We start from the raw sequence: 19,398 nt of genomic DNA, 5'->3' as shown, positions 1-19,398 counted from the left end.
TGAACCAGAACGATCGTTTGGAAACCCGTGATGTTGATTGGCTAGCTGTGTAAACGTGATCCATGGAGATCACTGTTTGTACATGTAAGAATAAACATCGTTAACGGTACGTCGTAACGGAACGTAGCAACCGCACGTCCACACACAGACAGTATGTGTGGGTAGATACAAGTTCACGCAGCTCGCCATGTTGAATTCGAGGTTTTGCATAATGCCATGATGTCCTTATTGGATTTTGTATTCAAGGGAACCGCTGTGGTTGTGGAGGAAACTGCGACCGATCAACCCCATGAATGCACAATAAATACCGGGGGCAGGGACCGAGAGGGCTTTGTACCGGGACATGTATCTTCAATGTCGCAAGTGTCCACTATTGAAGGATGGGGAAAAAAACATGCTGCGAAAAGGAGGATGAGTATACTGCTGCTTCAGTTGGACAACGATACTTTAATAATCTGCGCTGATGAGACTTGCCTAATTTTTGACCTTTTGTTCCCTATTCTGGTTTGAAAGATACTCACCACCTGCTTCAGTCACTGACATGGGCTATTGAGTTTGAATTTAAGGCAGGGTAAATAAAAGTATCCCTGTGAATTCCCTGTGAATTTATTTCAATATTTGGTCGATTAGTTTTAGAGCTTCAAACTTTGTTGGGAGCAACTTGCTCCCGTTGACTAAAAATTGCAGCACTGTTGGGAGCAAATACTTGCTGCCGTGTGGTTAAGCCCAATATCGAGCCTTGATATAAATTTCTGCGTTGATAGTACTTTTATTTTCAAAAAGACAATAATTATGTGTCAACATACTTTGATTGATTCTATGAGTTTTCTTAATGATTGATAATGTGGCAATAGGGGCAATTTCTTGGGTGGGGAGGGGGGTTTGTTTTGGGGAATTTTTGGGGGGCCATTCAATTCATTCACCATTCATTAGCTGCAAACTGACTGTGCCATACAATTTATCATCTATCACGGAACAATCCCAAGAAACCTAACTCCGTTTTTATTATGCTGAACAGTAACGATGTTCCCTAATACTGAGCCGTCCAGTCCAACAGCATTATTTTATTCCGAGTACCCAGCCTAGCGATTAACCTTCCCAGCTTAGCTTTTTTCTTTGGGGGGGGGGGGGACCTGGGCCAGACAGGTTTTTTTGCCTCACCCGTTCCGACCACGTAATTCTGAGTATACAGCATAATTATCTAAAAATAATAACTCTTGTTGTCTCAGATTCTTTTTATATTGAACCTAGACGGGATTTTGTTAAAGCCCCGTCCGTCCGACCACGTTATTATTGTTACATGTATTCCGATTATCCAGCACATAAACCCTTCCCATCTGAGCATTATTTTTTATTGCAACCTGCAGCGCAAAGTGTTTTTCCGCCCCGTCCGACCGGGTATCCAGCCTACAAAAAGTATTAACTCTTTCCATTTCGGCGTTCTTTTTATTGGAACCTGGACCAGAAAGGGTTTCTTTTTCGCCCCACCCCAGCGACCGCATTATTATTTTCATTTCGAGTATCTCAGCATTATTTTTTATTGGAACCTACATTGTAAAATGAGAATTTTTTTAAGCCCCTCCCAACCGCGTTATTATTTTTATATGCCGAGTAACTCAGCATCATTTTTATTGGAACCTGGAAGAAAGAGATTTGTAATTCTTCAATTATCTAGGGTTTATATGCCGGTGAGGGATCCCACGGGCCCCGCCAGCGTTCCCGAGCGCCAACCCACCAAGGATTCCATGGGCCCCGCCAGTGTTCCCGAGCCCCAGCCCACCAAGGATTCCACGGGCCCCGCCAGCGTTTCCAAGCCCCAACCCACCAAGGATTCCACGGGCCCCGCCAGCGTTCCCGAGCCCCAACCCACCAAGGATTCCACGGGCCCCGCCAGCGTTCCCGAGCCCCAACCCACCAAGGATTCCACAGGCCCCGCCAGCGTTCCCGAGCCCCAACCCACCAAGGATTCCACGGGCCCCGCCAGCGTTCCCAAGCCCCAGCCCACCAAGGATTCCACGGGCCCCGCCAGCGTTCCTGAGCCCCAGCCCACCAAGGATCCCACGGGCCCCGCCAGCGTTCCCAAGCCCCAGCCCACCAAGGATTCCACGGGCCCCACCAGCGTTCCCAAGCCCCAGCCCACCAAGGATTCCACGGGCCCCGCCAGCGTTCCTGAGCCCCAACCCAGCAAGGATTCCACGGGCCCCGCCAGCGTTCCCGAGCCCCAGCCCACCAAGATTTCCACGGGCCCCGCCAGCGTTCCCAAGCCCCAACCCAGCAAGATTTCCACGGGCCCCGCCAGTGTTCCCGAGCCCCAGCCCACCAAGATTTCCACGGGCCCCGCCAGCGTTCCCGAGCCCCAGCCCACCAAGGATTCCACGGGCCCCGCCAGCGTTCCCGAGCCCCGCCAGTGTTACCGAGCCCAAGCCCACCAAGATTTCCACGGGCCCCGCCAGCGTTCCCGAGCCCCAACTCACCAAGGATTCCACGGGCCCCGCCAGCATTCCCAAGCCCCAACCCACCAAGGATTCCACGGGCCCCGCCAGCGTTTCCAAGCCCCAACCCACCAAGATTTCCACGGGCCCCGCCAGCGTTCCCGAGCCCCAGCCCACCAAGGATTCCACGGGCCCCGCCAGCGTTCCCGAGCCCCAGCCCACCAAGGATTCCACGGGCCCCGCCAGCGTTCCCGAGCCCCGCCAGTGTTACCGAGCCCAAGCCCACCAAGATTTCCACGGGCCCCGCCAGCGTTCCCGAGCCCCAACTCACCAAGGATTCCACGGGCCCCGCCAGCATTCCCAAGCCCCAACCCACCAAGGATTCCACGGGCCCCGCCAGCGTTTCCAAGCCCCAACCCACCAAGATTTCCACGGGCCCCGCCAGCGTTCCCGAGCCCCAGCCCACCAAGGATTCCACGGGCCCCGCCAGCGTTCCCGAGCCCCAGCCCACCAAGGATTCCACGGGCCCCGCCAGCGTTCCCGAGCCCCAGCCCCAGCCCACCCTTCCCCAGTTTCAGTATGAGCCGATAGCCGATTTCGATCTGGATCTCGATCTTTCGGCGATCACTGGGTCCAGCACAGAAAGTCCCCTATCCAACTTGTGACGTCACAACTTGCGATGGTGATCGCCAAGCTGGATGAGCAGTCAACCGAGACAAAAGAGCTGCGGGGAGAGATACGAGGGCTTCAGGCAGAGGTAAACGAGCTGCGGGCAGAGGTAAACGAGAGCTTCGGTCCAAGGAGAAGAACGCCTCAAGTATCACCAGTGAACATCGGGAGCCACAGTACGTCATCGCCGACAAGCATCTCAACACAGTGCTAATAGGCACACCGAACAATGCCACCCATACAATGGACAGGGACACATACGACAAAATCTTCGACAAGGTGGACAACCCCAAGGACTTGATCGTCAAATTAATGGCAGAAGTCTTCACCCCAGAGGAACTCGCCAGATCAAATTACCATGGCGGTGTTATCTTCAATGGCAAAGAAAAGGTCACCAAAGAATGTTTGAGGAAGAAGCCTGAGTTCATTGCAATAATGTCCCAAGCGGCCATTGAATTCCCAAGACACAAAATTGACGAGAAACTGCAAAAAGCACTGAAGGATGCAGTCAATGCAAAATGTAGAAAAAAGTCTTCCACGTTAAGATCGTAGGCTGTAGTCTAGTAGGCAAGATCAGGGCGTATTTGCAGATTTTGTTTTTAGTTGATTGACAACGATTTATATCTTTTTGTATGGTTTCGTAAAATCGTAAAAACCACCACCTGATTATGCATATTAAAAAGTTACTCTCTTCCAACTGTAATGGATGGATGTTTATTTCGAGCACCTGAAACATTAATGTCCAATCGACCATGCATATTTAAATTAAATTCTGACCTTATACAATAATTATCTTTAATTATTGAGATTATTTGAGAGCTGTGACAAATAAATAAAACAAAATGCTTGAAACGGATTTCAATCGTTTATTAAATGATTGATTTTAATTTATAAAACCAAATAGTAATTTACACCAAATTGTAATGCTTGTTCCTCTTATTTTTCGAGAATCAAAGAAACTCACACTTGCAATAACCATTGAAATTTTATTTGTAAAAAAATATATACATGTAATAATAAGAGATTGCCAAATCCCTATTTTATTTCGCCGACCAAAACCGCGGAATTTTTAGTCCGAGTATCCAGCCTAGCCCACCAAAAAATATTAACCAATGGCTTCCCATCTCAGTTTCTTTGTTGAAATCTTGACTACGTGGGTTTTTTTTCTGCCCGGCCCGACCTCGTAATTATTACTTTTTATTCCGAGTATCCAGCCCACAAAAGATATAAACCTTTCCGTCTGGTTTTATTTTTCACCCCGCCCGACCGCGTAATTATTATTTTTATTCCGAGTATCCAGCCCACCAATTTGTTTTTTAACCGCTCCCGTCGGTTTTTATTTTTCACCCCGCCCAACCGCGTAATTTTTTTTGTATTCCGAATATCCAGCCCACCAAAAATATTAACCCTTCCGTCGGGGTTTTATTTTTCACCCTGCCCGACAGCGTAGTTATTATTTTTATTCCGAGTATCCAGCCCACCCAAAAAATATTAACCTCTCCGTCTGGTTTTATTTTTCACCCCACCCAACCGCGTATTTTTTTTTTTTTCCGAGTATCCAGCCCACCAAAAATATTAACCCTCCCGTCGGGGTTTTATTTTTCACCCCGCCCGACCACGTAATTATTATTTTTATTCCGAGTATCCAGCCCACCAATTTGTTTTTTAACCCCTTCCGTCGGTTTTTATTTTTCACCCCGCCCAACCGCGTATTTTTTTTTTTTATTCCAAATATCCAGCCCACCAAAAATATTAACCCTCCCGTCGGGGTTTTATTTTTCACCCCGCCCGATAGCGTAATTATTATTTTAGTCCGAGCATCCAGCCCACTCCAAAAAATATTAACTCTTTCCGTCCGGGTAGTATTTTTAACCCCGCCCAACAGCGTAATTTGTTTTTTTATTCCGAGTATCCAGCCCACCCAAAAATATTAACCCTTCCGTCGGGTTTTATTTTCACCCCGCCCAACTGCGTAATTATTATATGTTTTATTCCGTATCACGCCTGCCAAAATATGGAGCCTGGGCCAGGCATACTTTTTTTTATTCATTGGTTTATTTATCACGAGACAAGAATATATACGGAAGTGCTCAGTTGGAGAGGTCGGCAAATCAAATGGTTACGAGTTAATCGTGTTACAAAAGAAGAATAAATCTGATCAAACTCCACATGAATCCTAAAACCCTGGAATGTCTATGATTTATTTATCGCTGGCACCGAAGTTTTTTGCCCCCAAGAAAATGTACTTCGCATATTTCTTGTGATGTTCCCGTTCTCGTACGCAAAGGAACGGTGCATAATACCCTCTCAGTGAAGCCAGTGAGAGAAAGGGATGAGGAACGCGTGCGGAACGCAGTTCGGCACGCAAAGGAACGGGAAGGCGTGCAGAACGGGAAGGAACCCGTGCGCATGCGTGCGAACGGTCAATGTATTTTTGGTGTCTTGCCTTACAATATAAGGTAAAAATGTGGTCAGCGATAAGGATGTTGATGTTGCCATGAAATCCTGCAATGTGATTGGTGTACATAGAAAAGGTAGCGTACATGGATGGTGATTGGACACAACCAAAGATTCAAAATTTGAATACTTCTAGGATTCATATTGGAGAAAACAAAACATTTTTGATAAAGATGACTGCGTAAACCGCAAGGCTTTAAAAACCAAAATGTTCTGTCCTCTTTTCTCTTAGCGGCAGGTCGGGTAGGACGTACTTATAATACGCTTGTATTATCATTCAATTTTCTACTACCTGTTATTACTTAAGAAAAGTTTTTGATTAAAAGAGAATTTAGTGGTTGAGTTGTAGGGAAATATGCAAGTAGATTGCTCTACATGTAAGATAAGTGATTTACAGTAGACTATATAATGGTTTTGACAGACTTTCTGGAACAGGCCATACAGTTCAAAACAAGTTTTCAATTACAAAATTTGGTTCGATGCTGATGAGAAATGTGAAATGAATATGGGGTGACAGGTGCTGAATGACGCAAACAATTTCCATCTGACGTACATGCCACATACTTCCTTATAAACAACCCTTTATTAAAACCGGTATGCAATCCAATAACAGTCTGGTGATTGCCAAGAAATGTGATACATGTGCTTTATTGCAGGAATTCCCTTGTGATGTTTCAAAGTGGTACATGTACATATATCCTTTCCAAATGCCGTTTGGTGCGACTTGGAAAAACAACTAAAGTTGTCAGACGTAAGACTTAATATAGCTGGGTGTTTTTTTTTTAATTCAAAGAAGGGATGGATGTGGGGGCACACCCCCCGCCCCACCTTTTCTCTCCAGAAAAAAAGCAAGATATAGAAAAAAAGAAACAAAGAAAAAAGAGCGAGAGACAAAATTAATAGAGCAGTTTATGTCAGACCGTAGTCTGCTAGGATTAGTTGCACGTACCGGTAAGACAACAATTATTATTGGGGGTCTGTCATACTTTTACTAAAATTAAAAGCGATGCGACCAAGAACTGCAAGAGACAGAGGACGTGCGCAACGAGACAGAGGGCATGTGAAGAGAGAGAGGGCGTGCGCGACGAGACCAAAAAAGCAGCGACAAGCGAGAGGAGACCTATGCTGTAAAATATGCTGTACATTACAGGAAAATGAACCCAGATCTCTCTAGCACTAGAAGTAGCAGGACGGGCATGCAAGCCTTCGGCATGGGCGTCAATCGGGGGTGGGAAACAGGGAGGGACATGTTCGCCCCCCCCCCCCAACTTTTTAAAGTGGAGGGGATATCATATCGTTGTTCGTCCCTGAATAAATATTGTAGCCTACAGTTTGATTTTATAGCTCAGGATAGCTGATTCCACGACTCCAAAGTTAAAAATGATGGTTAAATGATGATCTTTTACTTTAAAAAATTGGTTAAAGTGGTCAGATAATGCCTGAGATCGCACCACAGAGCAACTGGAATCCAATATTTTTAGGGGCCTTAAGCGGGCCCCTGGCCTCTGACCCCATGGCTTTGTGCTACTCGCCCGCATTACTACTATTCACATTATGTCCCCCCTTTGGCCTTTGGCGTAGGCGCCACAACTTGCCTTCACCATTTGTTGCTTGTTGCATTTTACGCCCCCCCCCCCCAACCCTCCTCTATAAAATCCTGGATCAGCCCCTGACAGGAGCTAGTTTGGATGTGTTCTCGTTGGGATCAGGTGTATCCCTGAACAAATAGTTGGGATCAGGCGTATCCCTGTGAAAATAGTTGAGATCAGGTGTATCCCTGTGAAAATAGTTGGGATCAGGTGTATCCCTGTGAAAATAGTTGGGATCAGGTGTATCCCTGTGAAAATAGTTGGGATCGGGTGTATCCCTGGGAAATAGTTGGGATCGGGTGTATCCCTCTGCAAATAGTTGGGATCGGGTGTATCCCTGTGAAAATAGTTGGGATCGGGTGTATCCCTGGGAAATAGTTGGGATCGGGTGTATCCCTGTGAAAATAGTTGGGATCGGGTGTATCCCTGTGAAAATAGTTGAGATCAGGTGTATCCCTGTGAAAATAGTTGGGATCAGGTGTATCCCTGTGAAAATAGTTGGGATCAGGTGTATCCCTGTGAAAATAGTTGGGATCAGGTATTTTCCTGTGAAAATAGTTGGGATCAGGTATTTCCCTGTGAAAATAGTTGGGATCAGGTGTATCCCTGTGAAAATAGTTGAGATCAGGTGTATCCCTGTGAAAATAGTTGGGATCAGGTGTATCCCTGTGAAAATAGTTGGGATCAGGTGTTTCCCCGTGAAATAGTTGGGATCAGGTGTATCCCTGTGAAAATAGTTGGGTTCGGGTGTATCCCTGGGAAATAGTTGGGATCGGGTGTATCCCTGTGAAAATAGTTGGGATCGGGTGTATCCCTGTGAAAATAGTTGGGATCAGGTGTATCCCTGTGAAAATAGTTGGGATCAGGTGTATCCCTGTGAAAATAGTTGGGATCGGGTGTATCCCTGTGAAAATAGTTGGGATCAGGTGTATCCCTGTAAAAATAGTTGGGATCGGGTGTATCCCTGTGAAATAGTTGGGATCAGGTGTATCCCTGTGAAAATAGTTGGGATCGGGTGTATCCCTGGGAAATAGTTGGGATCAGGTGTATCCCTGTGAAAATAGTTGGGATCCGGTGTATCCCTGTGAAAATAGTTGCGTGTATCCCTGTGAAAATAGTTGGTATCAGGTGTATCCCAACAAAGAATCTAACCACGTTAACCGTGGAGATCATCAAGGTGCATATTGCAGGCTGATGTAAACCGTGGACGTCAATTGGTATGCCGCACCGGAAATGACTAGGCCTACATGTATTGTGTACGAGAGAGAAGCAACAGTACAGACGAAGAAAAAAAAGGTTTTTACACAGTAATACTTATAGTCTTCTTTCTATTACGCTCAAGTACAAGTGTGTATACCAGCTGGTACATTTAATGGACTCTCCAATCACCAAATCCAAAGTATGGATAAAATTTACAAACATAATTCCAACTTTCAAGTACCAAAAAAGGAGAATTTAAAAACCTTAGAAGATACGGTACCTCCTTCTGAACCAAAAAAAATGAGCAGCAAATCTACATTATAATTGTCTTTTAATGGATATTTCATAGTGACTCTATAGTTCAAGTCTATTCTTATTATTAAAGAAACATTGTAGCAAGTCAAAGGAGAATTTCAAAACTTAAGAAGGTATGTGTACATTTGAAGAAGCAGTACCTCTTTTGATCTGATTTTACTCTAATCCTGCAGTCTAGATCTGCTGCTGTTTTATGTGGACTCTCAAACCAACCATTGCACATGATAAGGACTACTTTAAAGAAAAATTGTTGCCCGGCAAATACGGCATTTTAGATACCGGTACATTTGAAGAGGCAGTTGGGTTTTTTTTCCAGATCTACAAATGTACACTGTTATAGTCTTTTGATCTGAAATACAGGGATACTAACACTCGAGTCAATAACCACCGGTACATTTAGAGGACCCTCAAACCTCACAACACATGTGATTTTTAATCCTACAAAATATGGACCTACATGTATAATGTTTGGTGTTTGTCACAGCTTCCAATATATAGAACATGTAGAAAGCTTTGTGCAAACATACGACAAGGATAAGTTGTATGTTTAGTACATGTAGTGCATTTAAAGAGGAACATGCATCACAATTTGTTCTGCCCAAAAGTTTTGATAACATGATAAACAATCTTGAGATTGTCTTGGAGGAGAAAGAAGATGGTTTGAAAGAAAGACGACCGGCAGGACGTCTCTAAGGAGACAAAACAGGTGAATTTCATTCCAGCTCGTTTGGAATATGAATATTTCTGTGTAACTAAGCAAATTATTGCTGCTTAATTATTACCTTTATTCAATGCACGGGCAAAGACTCTCTGTTATGGGTGTGTGGTCTAGCATCCACCTCAAACACATCATTCGTCTGCGCATATGATGTTAAGAAAATGAGAACACACTGTGATTATTTTGAAAAGGGATATTTGTTTTTGCAGAGCAAAGTTTTGGAACGAGTTCAGGAAATCGTTTGTATTCGAAGGAATTAAATGTTTTGCTTACATCATTACCAAAAAATGCATTGCATTTCTTCAGTTTAGCCTTACTAAATAAGGCTTTTCAAAGGTGCCTATTTTAAACTTATAGAAAATGAGAAAATGGGATAATTACTGCACACATTTCAGGGTACTGGGTACTACGTGCAATCAGTTCCCATGGCCTGGGCCCAAGAAAAGCAATTCTGCCTGAAGATGGGAGGCAACTTGCTGATGCCCAAGTAGGCCTGTCTACACCAGCAGGTACATTTACAGGACTCTCCAATCACCAAATCCAAGGTATGGAGCTCGTAACCACCAGTGCCGGTACACTCAGCGGACTGTCCAAACACACATGACTGTGATTAAGAAACCTTGCAGCATGGCATTTGAAGAAGTTCTCTTACAGAAGAAGTTAATTGTTAATTTTGTTTTGAAACTTATATTTCATAGTGACTCTGATGTTCGAGTCTATAACCACCGGTGCATTTGGTGGACTCTCCAACCCCCAAATCTGCATGATTTATACAAAGGACTACGTTTGAAGAAAGATGGTAGCCCGGCAAATAAGGATTTGAATGTTTTAAAGAACACATTTAAAGAGGCAGTTCTTGGACACTCGAGACGATAAACACCGGTACATTTGATGGACTCTCAAACCACACAACACGCGTGATTCATAAATCCTACAGAATATGGACAGAATTTTGGCTTTTGTCACAGCTCTCAATGTATCTAACATGTAAAAAACATTGTGCAAACATAAAATGGATAAAAGAAGTTGTACGTTTTGTACATGTAGTGCACTTGAATAAAAGAAGTTGTACGTTTTGTACATGTAGTGCACTTGAAGAGGAATGAAGGCAATATTGTTTGTTCTCCTGCCCATACGTTTTGATATTACATGGTAGACAATCTTGAGATAGTCTTGAAGGAGAAAGAAGATGGTTTGAGGTACAGTGAATGCACACCACCCTTAACGTGTCTCATTTTCTCAGGTGTGAAAAGAAGGAACCATTTTGCTAACATTGTTGCCGAAAAATGCATTGAGTTGTTTTTTTTTAATGTGTTTACAACAATTTCAGTTGAGCCTTACTAAATGAGGTTTTTCAAAGGTGCCTATTTGAAAACTTATAGCAAATGAAAATGAGTGTATTGTACCCCAAAAAACAAAAAAACTTCAAAACGTTTGAAGAGAGACTTCAAGTCAAAATAATTTTCATGTAAAACGTTTCAATCAATAAAATCAATAAGGAGAATGTGTGGACCGGGCAAACATTGACAGAATCTTTAAGAAACACTGGTTTGACCCTGCAAGCCACTCTTGACACTCACGTCAATTCAATCAGGAGCATTCAGTAAGAAGCTATTCGAATATTCGATTGATGATCCAATATTCGAATATTCAGTACAGCCCTAGCATTCAGCGGGACTGTCCGACCGTACAATGCATACATGTATGACTCTGTTTTAAGAAACCTTGTAGTAAGGCAAAAGTGAAAATTTGAAAATTTGAGATTGTACATTTGAAGAAATTCTCTTACACAAGAAATCTTTGCCATTGTGACTCTAACGCTCGAGTTCTCACATCCCCCGGCACATTTAGTGGACTCTCCAATCTCAAAATGCACCCTGGGATTGTTTAAGAAACATTGTAGCAAGGCAATTGAGAATGTTAAAATTTTAGAAGACACACTTGAAGAAGCGGTACCTCTTTCAGAAGAGAAAACGAACAGCATCTACACTGTTGATTTTCTTTTAATCTGATATTTCATAGTGACTCTAATGCGTGAGTCTGTGACCGCTGGTGCATTCAGCGGACACTTTAACCACCCAATCTGCATGATACAAAGGACTACCTTTGAAGAAGGTTGTGCCGTAGCCCACCACATAAGAATTTGAAAAAAAATTAAGGGATACCGGTAGGGCCTACATTTGTATAGGCAATTCTCTTTCAGATCTCCACATGAATATTCTTCTGACCTGAAACATAAGGACACTAACACTTGAGTCAATAACCGCAGGTGCATTGAATGGACTCTCCAACCACACAATACGCGTGATTGATGAACACTGATTTTCGCTTATATTAAGGAGTATTGTAGCAAGAGCTTCAAAACTTCTGATGTACTTGAGTCTATCCCAATCGGTACATGATGCAGTGGACTGGACTCTCCAACAATCAATAGTACAAAGATTTGCATCAAGAAATTCGTCATTCATGGACGTTTGAAGACGTTCTCTTTTAGAAAGAAGAAAGTTTGGCATCACCTAACACTGCGATTAGTCTTCCTTCTGACAAAGAAGACTCTGATGCTCGTGTCTATCCCCGTAGGTGCATTTTATGGACTCTCCAACCTCCAAATCCTAAACACAATTTTTAAGTTGAACTATGTAGCAAGGAATTTCAAGAGAATTGAAGATACATTTGAAGAAGCAGTACCTCTTTCAGAAAAAAAGAGGGAACAGCTGTTAATTTTCTTTTGATCTTCCACGTTTATAATCTTAACAAAGACTTGTCTTCCTTCCATTTGACACATACGCTACATAATGAAAAGACTCTGACGCTCGTGTCTATCCCCGCTGGTGCATTTGATGGACTCTCCAACCTCTATTCTCGCTGGTGCAATAGTTGCACTCTCCAATCTCCAAATCCTAAATAACAGCTGTTCATTTTCTTTTGATCTGATATTCTTGTGACTCTTATGCTCAAGACTAAAACCTCTGGTACATGCAGTGGTCTCCCCAACCACACTATGCATGTGATTGATGAGCATAGCAGTGAACAACGTTCCCATTTTTGAAGATATACTGTAGCAAGGCAAATGAGAGCATCAAATATAGAAGAAACGTACACCTGTTGCTCTTTCAGAAGAAAAATTATGAATTTATCTGATACCACCGAGTCAATTCCTGCAGGTACATTTAGAGGACTCTCCAACAATGACCATGTTTATAATGTTAACAAAGACTTTGTCGTTCTTCTATCTGACACATACATGTAAAGACTCTGAGTCTGACACTCATGTGTCAATCCAAGCTGGTGTACTTGATGGACTCTCCAACCTCTATTCCCGGTACATTTGATGGACTCTCCAACCTCCAAATCCTAAATAACAGCTGTTCATTTTCTTATGAACTGATTCTAGTGACCCTTGTAATTGAGTCTAAAACCCCTGGTACATGCAGTGGTCTCTCCAACCACACTATGCATGTGATTGATGAACAGTGAACACTGTTCCCATTTTTTATGAAATATTGTAGCAAGGCAAATGAGAGCTTCAAATAAACAAGAAACGTACACGTTTTGCTCTTTAAGAAGAAAATTTATGAATTGATCTGATACCAACGAGTCAATTCCTGCAGGTAGATTTAGAGGACTCTCCAACAATTACCATGTTCATAATGTTAACAAAGACTTTGTTGTCTTTCTATTAGACACATACATGTAAAGACTCTCATGCTCATGTGTCAATCCAAGCTGGTGTACTTGATGGACTCTCCAACCTAGATTCCCGCCGGTACATTTGATGGACTCTCCAACCTCCAAATCCTAAATAACAGCTGTTCATTTTCTTATGAACTGATATTCTAGTGACCCTTGTAATTGAGTCTAAAACCCCTGGTACATGCAATGGTCTCTCCAACCACACTATGCATGTGATTGATGAGCAGTGAACACTGTTCCCATTTTTGAAGATATATTGTAGCAAGGCAAATACGAGCATCAAATAAAGAAGAAACGTACACCTGTTGCTCTTTCAGAAGAAAATTTATCAATTTATCTGATACCACCGAGTCAATTCCTGCAGGTAGATTTAGAGGACTCTCCAACAATGACCATGTTCATAATGTTAACGAAGACTTTGTCGTCAGGACTTCTAGCTGACACATACATGTAAAGACTCTCACACTCATGTGTCAATCCCCGCTGGTGCATTTGATGGGCTCTCCAACCTCAAAATCCTAAATAACAGCTGTTAATTTTCTTATAAACTGATATTCTACAGTAGTGACTCTTATGACTAAAACCTCTGGTACATGTACATGCAGTGGTCTCTCCAACCACACTTTACATGTGATTGATAAGCAGTGAACACTGTTCCCATTTTTGAAGAAATATTGTAGCAAGGCAAATGAGAGCATCAAATGAAGAAGAAACGTACACCTTTTGCTCTTTCAGAAGAAAATTTATGAATTTATCTGATACCAACGAGTCAATTCCTGCAGGTACATTTAGAGGACTCTCCAACAATTACCATGTTCATAATGTTAACAAAGACTTTGTCGTCTTTCTATTCAACACATAAACGTGTAAAGACTCTGACGCTCATGTGTCTATCCCCGTAGGTGCATGTAATGGACTCTCCAATCTCCAAATCCTAAATAACAGCTGTTCATTTTCTTTTGATCTGATATTCTAGTGACTCAAGTTTATAACTGAGTCTAAAACCTCTGGTACATGCAGTGGTCTCTCCAACCACACAATACATGGGTGTGATTGATGAAGAGTGAACACTGTTCCTACTTTTGAAGAAACATTGTAGAAAGGCAAATGAGAGCTCCAAAATAAAGAAGAAACGTAAGACATTTTGCTCTTTCAGAAGATCTTTATGAATTTATCTGATACCCTTGAGACAATTTCTGCAGGTAGATTTAGAGGACTCTCCAACAATTACCATGTTTATAATCTTAACAAAGACTTTTTCTTCCTTCTATCTGACACATACCGGTAAAGACTCTGAAGCTTGTGTCTATCCCCGTTGGTGCATGTAATGGACTCTCCAATCTCCAAATCCTAAATAACAGCTTTTCTTTTTCTTTTGATCTGATATTCTAGTGACTCAAGTTTATAACTGAGTCTAAAACCTCTGGTACATTCAGTGGTCTCTCCAACCACACAATACATGGGTTTGATTGATGAAGACATGTTGCTCTTTCAGAAGAGATGTTATGAATTTATCTAATTTAACCTTGAGTCAATTCCTGCAAGTACATTTAGAGGACTCTCCAACAATGACCCCGTTTAAAATTTTAAAAAGACTTTGTATTCCTTCTATCTGACACATAAAGACTCTGACGCTCCTGTGTCTATCCCCGCTGGAGCACTTGATGGACTCTCCAACCTCTATTCCCGCTGGTGCATGTGATGGACTCTCAAATCTCCAAATCCTAAATAACAGCTGTTCATTTTCTTTTGATCTGATATTCTAGTGAGTGACTCTTATGCTCAAGACTAAAACCTCTGGTACATTCAGTGGTCTCTCCAACCACACTATGCATGTGATTGATGAGCAGTGAACAATGTTTTTACTTTTGAAGAAACATTGCAGTAAGGCAAATGAGAGCTTCAAAATAAGGAAGAAACGTAAGACTTAGTATGATTAAGAAACTCATCGTTCATGTTTGTATGAATGGAACGCGCATAAAAAATGAAGATGTTGAAGACCTACAAAAGTCAGTTGTAAGAATTTAAGACAGCAGCACGCAATATTAACATAGCATTTTTCGTTCAGGGATATTCAGTATGCTGTTGTCGAATCATTCACGACCATGTGTACAATAAGATACTACATTTACATTGTACATGTGGGGCGTACATGTATGTGTGTACATGTATACATGTACAGCCACAGAAACCACTTTTTCTGTAGCTCTGATTTGAATGAAAGCTTCAAGAAAATGTCCGCAATCACTTGGATTGATATATTTTTGGGCCAATTAGTATGGATTGCAAAAGATGTTTCAGTGCAATTTTAGCGGACAATTTCCAAAATAGCTTCTTCTTAACTTCTTGTTCAGTTAAACCATAAATTTCTCTGGTGTGTCATTGTCTAATTTACTCAGATGAACAGTATACCTGGGCCATCTGTTACTGCAAACATACATGAAGCTACACATGTAAAGTCTCAGGGTGTTTTTTACCACATCTATACACTGTAAAAGCCCTGTGAATTGGACATATCACATTGACATTAGCTTTGGGCGAATCCAGCACTTTTTTTAATCGATTCCGATTCCGTCTGGGAATTGATCCCAAACTTTTCGCAAAAAAATAAACTTAACAACAAAATTAAATTTCAAAAAAATAAATTAAAACCGCTATTAGCGAGGTCATTTTGGGGTGCTATCGCTCTCTTATAGATGGTCATTTGTCAGCAAATGTTATACAAGAGTCATGTTTTGGGAAGGAAACACAACCAAATAAAATATTGGACAAGAAAAATGGGAAAACACGCAAGACGAAAATCAGACCTCATCTTATTTCGGTGCTATCAACCAAAAACATTTTAAAATAATGAGGGCAGTACAGTACACTGAAAACGGGCATTTTCCATCGAAATCTTCGCTAAACATACATTGTTATACTGTTGTTTTTATAACATACCGGTACGATCAACATTTTATTTGGCAGTGTAATAATCGTATCGGAGTACATCTTACTTCTGAACGCGCTTTCATATTTTGATGCGTCACGTAATTACGGCCGGGATCGCTGATATCTCCTGGTAAACGAATTTACTACTACATTCACGATTTATCGCCGAATACTAGCAACTTCAAGTCATTCACAAAAAGACGATGGGTCATCTACGCGGACGCTTATGGAGTCAGGAAACTTTTGATGTCGACGGGACTCATTGCCATTTGCTGGTTGTTTTAGAACAACATAAGTGTAGGACCGTATTGGTTTTTGACAGGAAGAACAAAATAATCTGAGACAAATTTATTAAAAGATGGTTCTGAAAGTTTCCCCACTTTTTTAAAAGGATTTTATGAAAAACTTTTCAAATTTTTGGGAGCTGCATCCGCTTCCAATCGTTGTGAAAATTCCTACGATGATAGGAAACCTGATTCACATTCCACAAATCAAATATTACGTCATAAAAACCCAAACATTTTCGTGAGAAAATTGCATAGCTGTGTGGTGGGGCACGGCAGGCAGGCCACATGGACGAGAATGTCGGCGCGATGCCGGCTGGCTTTGCATTCCTCAAATAAAATAGCTCACTTTATGATATTTAATACGCCGTTGATGTTAAAGATTTTCGTTAGAGGGCGGCTTCATCAATGAGTTGTGCCATCAGTTTGTCTTTGAGGCACTGCATACTTTTAAAACTGTAAAGGGTCCATTTTGATAAAGAATTGGGCGTTCTTTGAAGGCGTGACCGCCAACACGGTGTTGGCGGTCTTTGAAATTGTCATGGGAAGACTGGAATTGACAATCGGGGAGCCAGAATCGGCTCCATCAGATAATTGATTCCTCCAAAATGTGGAATCGCGATTCCGATTCCAAGTTTGGAATTGATTCTATTCAATTTCGGCATGAATTCTCCCACGCCTGGTGTGCGAACTGGTTCACGCGTGTCTTTCTCGCAAAGTACGCACAACTTATTTTATTGTAAATGCACACAAAGCCATAGTGTCTTCGCATGAGTGTCAGGTGTTGTCAGCAGGGCGTTCAAATGTCCCTCCCGGTGGTCTCCCAAATTCTCCCTTTCTTGCCGGTGAGGGGGTACTTGTGCCCGGAGCCCACGGCAAATGTGAAATGAAAGAATGAGTTTACCTGCATATACCATACCACCTTTGAGGAGTTACCATTCTGCAGTACACTCGTTAAATAAAATTAGTAAAGTGTTACCTTGTTTCTGCTCTTGATTGGTCAATGAAAAGCAGTGTCTTGCGTTTGGAAATAAGCATGACCTGTGAAAACAAAACAAAAACAAAAGCTTGAGTCAAACAAATCAATACAAGTTAAAAATCAAGATGTACTTCAAATAAATGCCTACCACAAACAAAGCCAAGTCTCATTCTCACAACGATTATTGCATGACTCACATAGCTTGGTTCACTACAGTTATTTGATGTATTACATACAGTATACTCTATGTCGTTTGTTCGTTTACAAGATGTTCATGATAACTTTGCACAATTCTGCCTAGAAGTGTTCAGTAATAAACTTTGTAACTAATAAAATTAGAAGCTGTTTTCTGTCAGAATCCAGTTGTAGGTCAACATTGTTTAGGCCAAGTGCAGTCATCCAAAGGAGAACCATATTAAGGGGACATACCTACTGTGTGTCAATCATATGTTGTGGAAAAATTGTCAAAAAATCCAATTTTGTGGGACAAATTCAGAGGGCGTGCCCGCGCAAGCAGAAGCGCATTGGTGCACCGCTGGTATAGTGGTAATAGCAAACAAGGTCAAAGTGGTCAGACCCCTTAATGTTTTGGTTTCACAAGAACCAACTACTGGCACTGTTTTGCACTCAACTCACATGCACTGGTATACACACCTAAATTTGCACCGAAAATACCTCTTTTTATCTGGTTCGGCTTGATCCTATTCTCATTTTGAGTAGATTCCCTGCTGTTTAAACGATATATAAATATCTCCAATCTTTGGTGAGTGTTTACTCGGCAGTTGAATGAAAATGGAAAATATCGACCCTAAAAAGTGAATTCCACTTGCTAAGTCAGGGACCTTGTTCTAGCTCTAATGGTGAATCCCCCATGTCATGAGCCTGTTACTGGATATTTAAAGATACTGCAGAATGACTTTGTGACACAGGGTTACGGCCGGCTTTTAAAAAAAATGCTTTTGTCGAAACCCGTGGGCAGGTTTACGTCTAGTTTTTGTGTAATTTCGTGTTGGAATTTAAATACGCTAACGTGTGCAAATTGACCTGGAAATTACACGAAATATAGACGTCTGAAAAAGGGGGGAATAATTTTATATCGCTTTAAAGAGGGTGAGTGTGTTTCTAAAGCTTAAATAAACTACAAACAAAGTCTAAATGTGAAAAGAAAAACTTGACAAAGTTCTATATTCGGGTACAAGTTCCAAATGTGGCCTCTATTTACGAAGCTGAGGTAGTCAATGGGGGCATTTTATGGCTCAACGGCGCGCCGCGGCCCGCCTCGTGCGTGGACCAAAACTTCTCCACTGACCTCGCTCATTAACATAACACTGGGACAAGCACAGTAGCGAAAGTTAATGAGCTGAGGTCTGGTCTGAGCGCCGCGCAGCGCTGGGGGTAGAGAGAAAATACGTAGCCCGATAAAAAGCGCCGCACTGCGCCGCGGCGGCTCGCGTCCCGCCGAGTAAATTCTATTTGCCTTCTGCCCTAAATAGGCATGATAGGTCACATTTATGGAGCTACTATGCACGAAGTCTGAATGTGAAAATACATTTGGTAACAAGTCCTCCTGGTGTGAGTCAATTCCGTAAGAGTAAGACAAGTGACAAGTGTGGCCTTTATTTACGGAGGTAGTCCAGTAAATAGGCCACATTTATGGGGCTAGCGCATAATATAATAAACAATATCGCTCATACGGTCATAATATGGGTCTACAACCACAAACATGACAAAAGTACAAGTCTACGGGCATACAGAATTTAGGAATGGTAAGTGGGCGTACCAAAAGTTAAACTACGTTAGGCATTGAGCTGAGAACACAAAATAATCAATGTTCAATCTTGTCATTTGACGTCAACATACTGATGCATTTTTTAGGGCGAATGTCATGACTTTAAATATATATTAACTGAATTCATATTAAGGATAATGAATACTATCACTAACCTGTAGCTGTCGGAGAGAATGTGCGACCTGAGGAAGGAATTCCAAAGAAAATTCGTTGACACTTTCCAGACATTCAGTCAGCCAAAGAGGTACGCCATCATTAATCTGTCAACAAGTCATCAGCGCCCCCTCGTGGCAGGCACGCGGTGCATAACCTGTGGCCTGTGGTGGTATGCCCTACCTACCG

At 42.1% G+C, this 19,398-nt stretch overlaps 2 protein-coding genes and 1 long non-coding RNA gene across 3 annotated transcripts; 1 reads left to right on the top strand and 2 right to left on the bottom strand.

The window, feature by feature from the left end:
- The first annotated feature begins 1,682 nt into the window (after positions 1 to 1,682).
- On the top strand, positions 1,683 to 3,023 carry LOC119727246 (vegetative cell wall protein gp1-like). The gene has a single exon (XM_038199108.1). The coding sequence runs from the start codon at positions 1,683 to 1,685 to the stop codon at positions 3,021 to 3,023; it is 1,341 nt and encodes a 446-aa protein (XP_038055036.1).
- A 4,197-nt stretch (positions 3,024 to 7,220) lies between these two features.
- Positions 7,221 to 8,885, bottom strand: LOC119727243 (protein LIAT1-like). The gene is made up of 2 exons (XM_038199107.1): positions 8,823 to 8,885; positions 7,221 to 7,961 (listed from the first exon to the last, which is right to left on the bottom strand). Exons 1-2 carry the CDS (start codon positions 8,883 to 8,885, stop codon positions 7,221 to 7,223), a joined length of 804 nt encoding a protein of 267 aa, XP_038055035.1.
- Positions 8,886 to 11,856: 2,971 nt separating this feature from the next.
- On the bottom strand, positions 11,857 to 19,311 carry LOC119729088. The gene is made up of 3 exons (XR_005271184.1): positions 19,212 to 19,311; positions 14,495 to 17,329; positions 11,857 to 12,347 (listed from the first exon to the last, which is right to left on the bottom strand). It is a non-coding gene; the product is annotated as an uncharacterized LOC119729088 (long non-coding RNA).
- Between the last annotated feature and the right edge of the window lie 87 nt (positions 19,312 to 19,398).

This window comes from Patiria miniata, unplaced genomic scaffold (assembly GCF_015706575.1).
Source record: "Patiria miniata isolate m_02_andy unplaced genomic scaffold, ASM1570657v1 HiC_scaffold_20, whole genome shotgun sequence".
NCBI classification, from domain to species: domain Eukaryota; kingdom Metazoa; phylum Echinodermata; class Asteroidea; order Valvatida; family Asterinidae; genus Patiria; species Patiria miniata.
This window is presented reverse-complemented; position numbering and strand designations above follow the sequence as displayed.

What these genes read in the sequence shown, in the direction of transcription:
- LOC119727246 (XM_038199108.1), top strand. Translation starts at nt 1,683, where the DNA reads ATGCCGGTGAGGGATCCCACGGGCCCCGCCAGCGTTCCCGAGCGCCAA.
- LOC119727243 (XM_038199107.1), bottom strand. Translation starts at nt 8,885, where the DNA reads ATGTGCAATGGTTGGTTTGAGAGTCCACATAAAACAGCAGCAGATCTA. An exon ending in ATCTAGACTGCAGGATTAGA is followed by an intron (nt 7,962 to 8,822) that starts GTAAAATCAGAT and finishes CTATTTTCACAG; the next exon opens with GGATACACCCGATCCCAACT.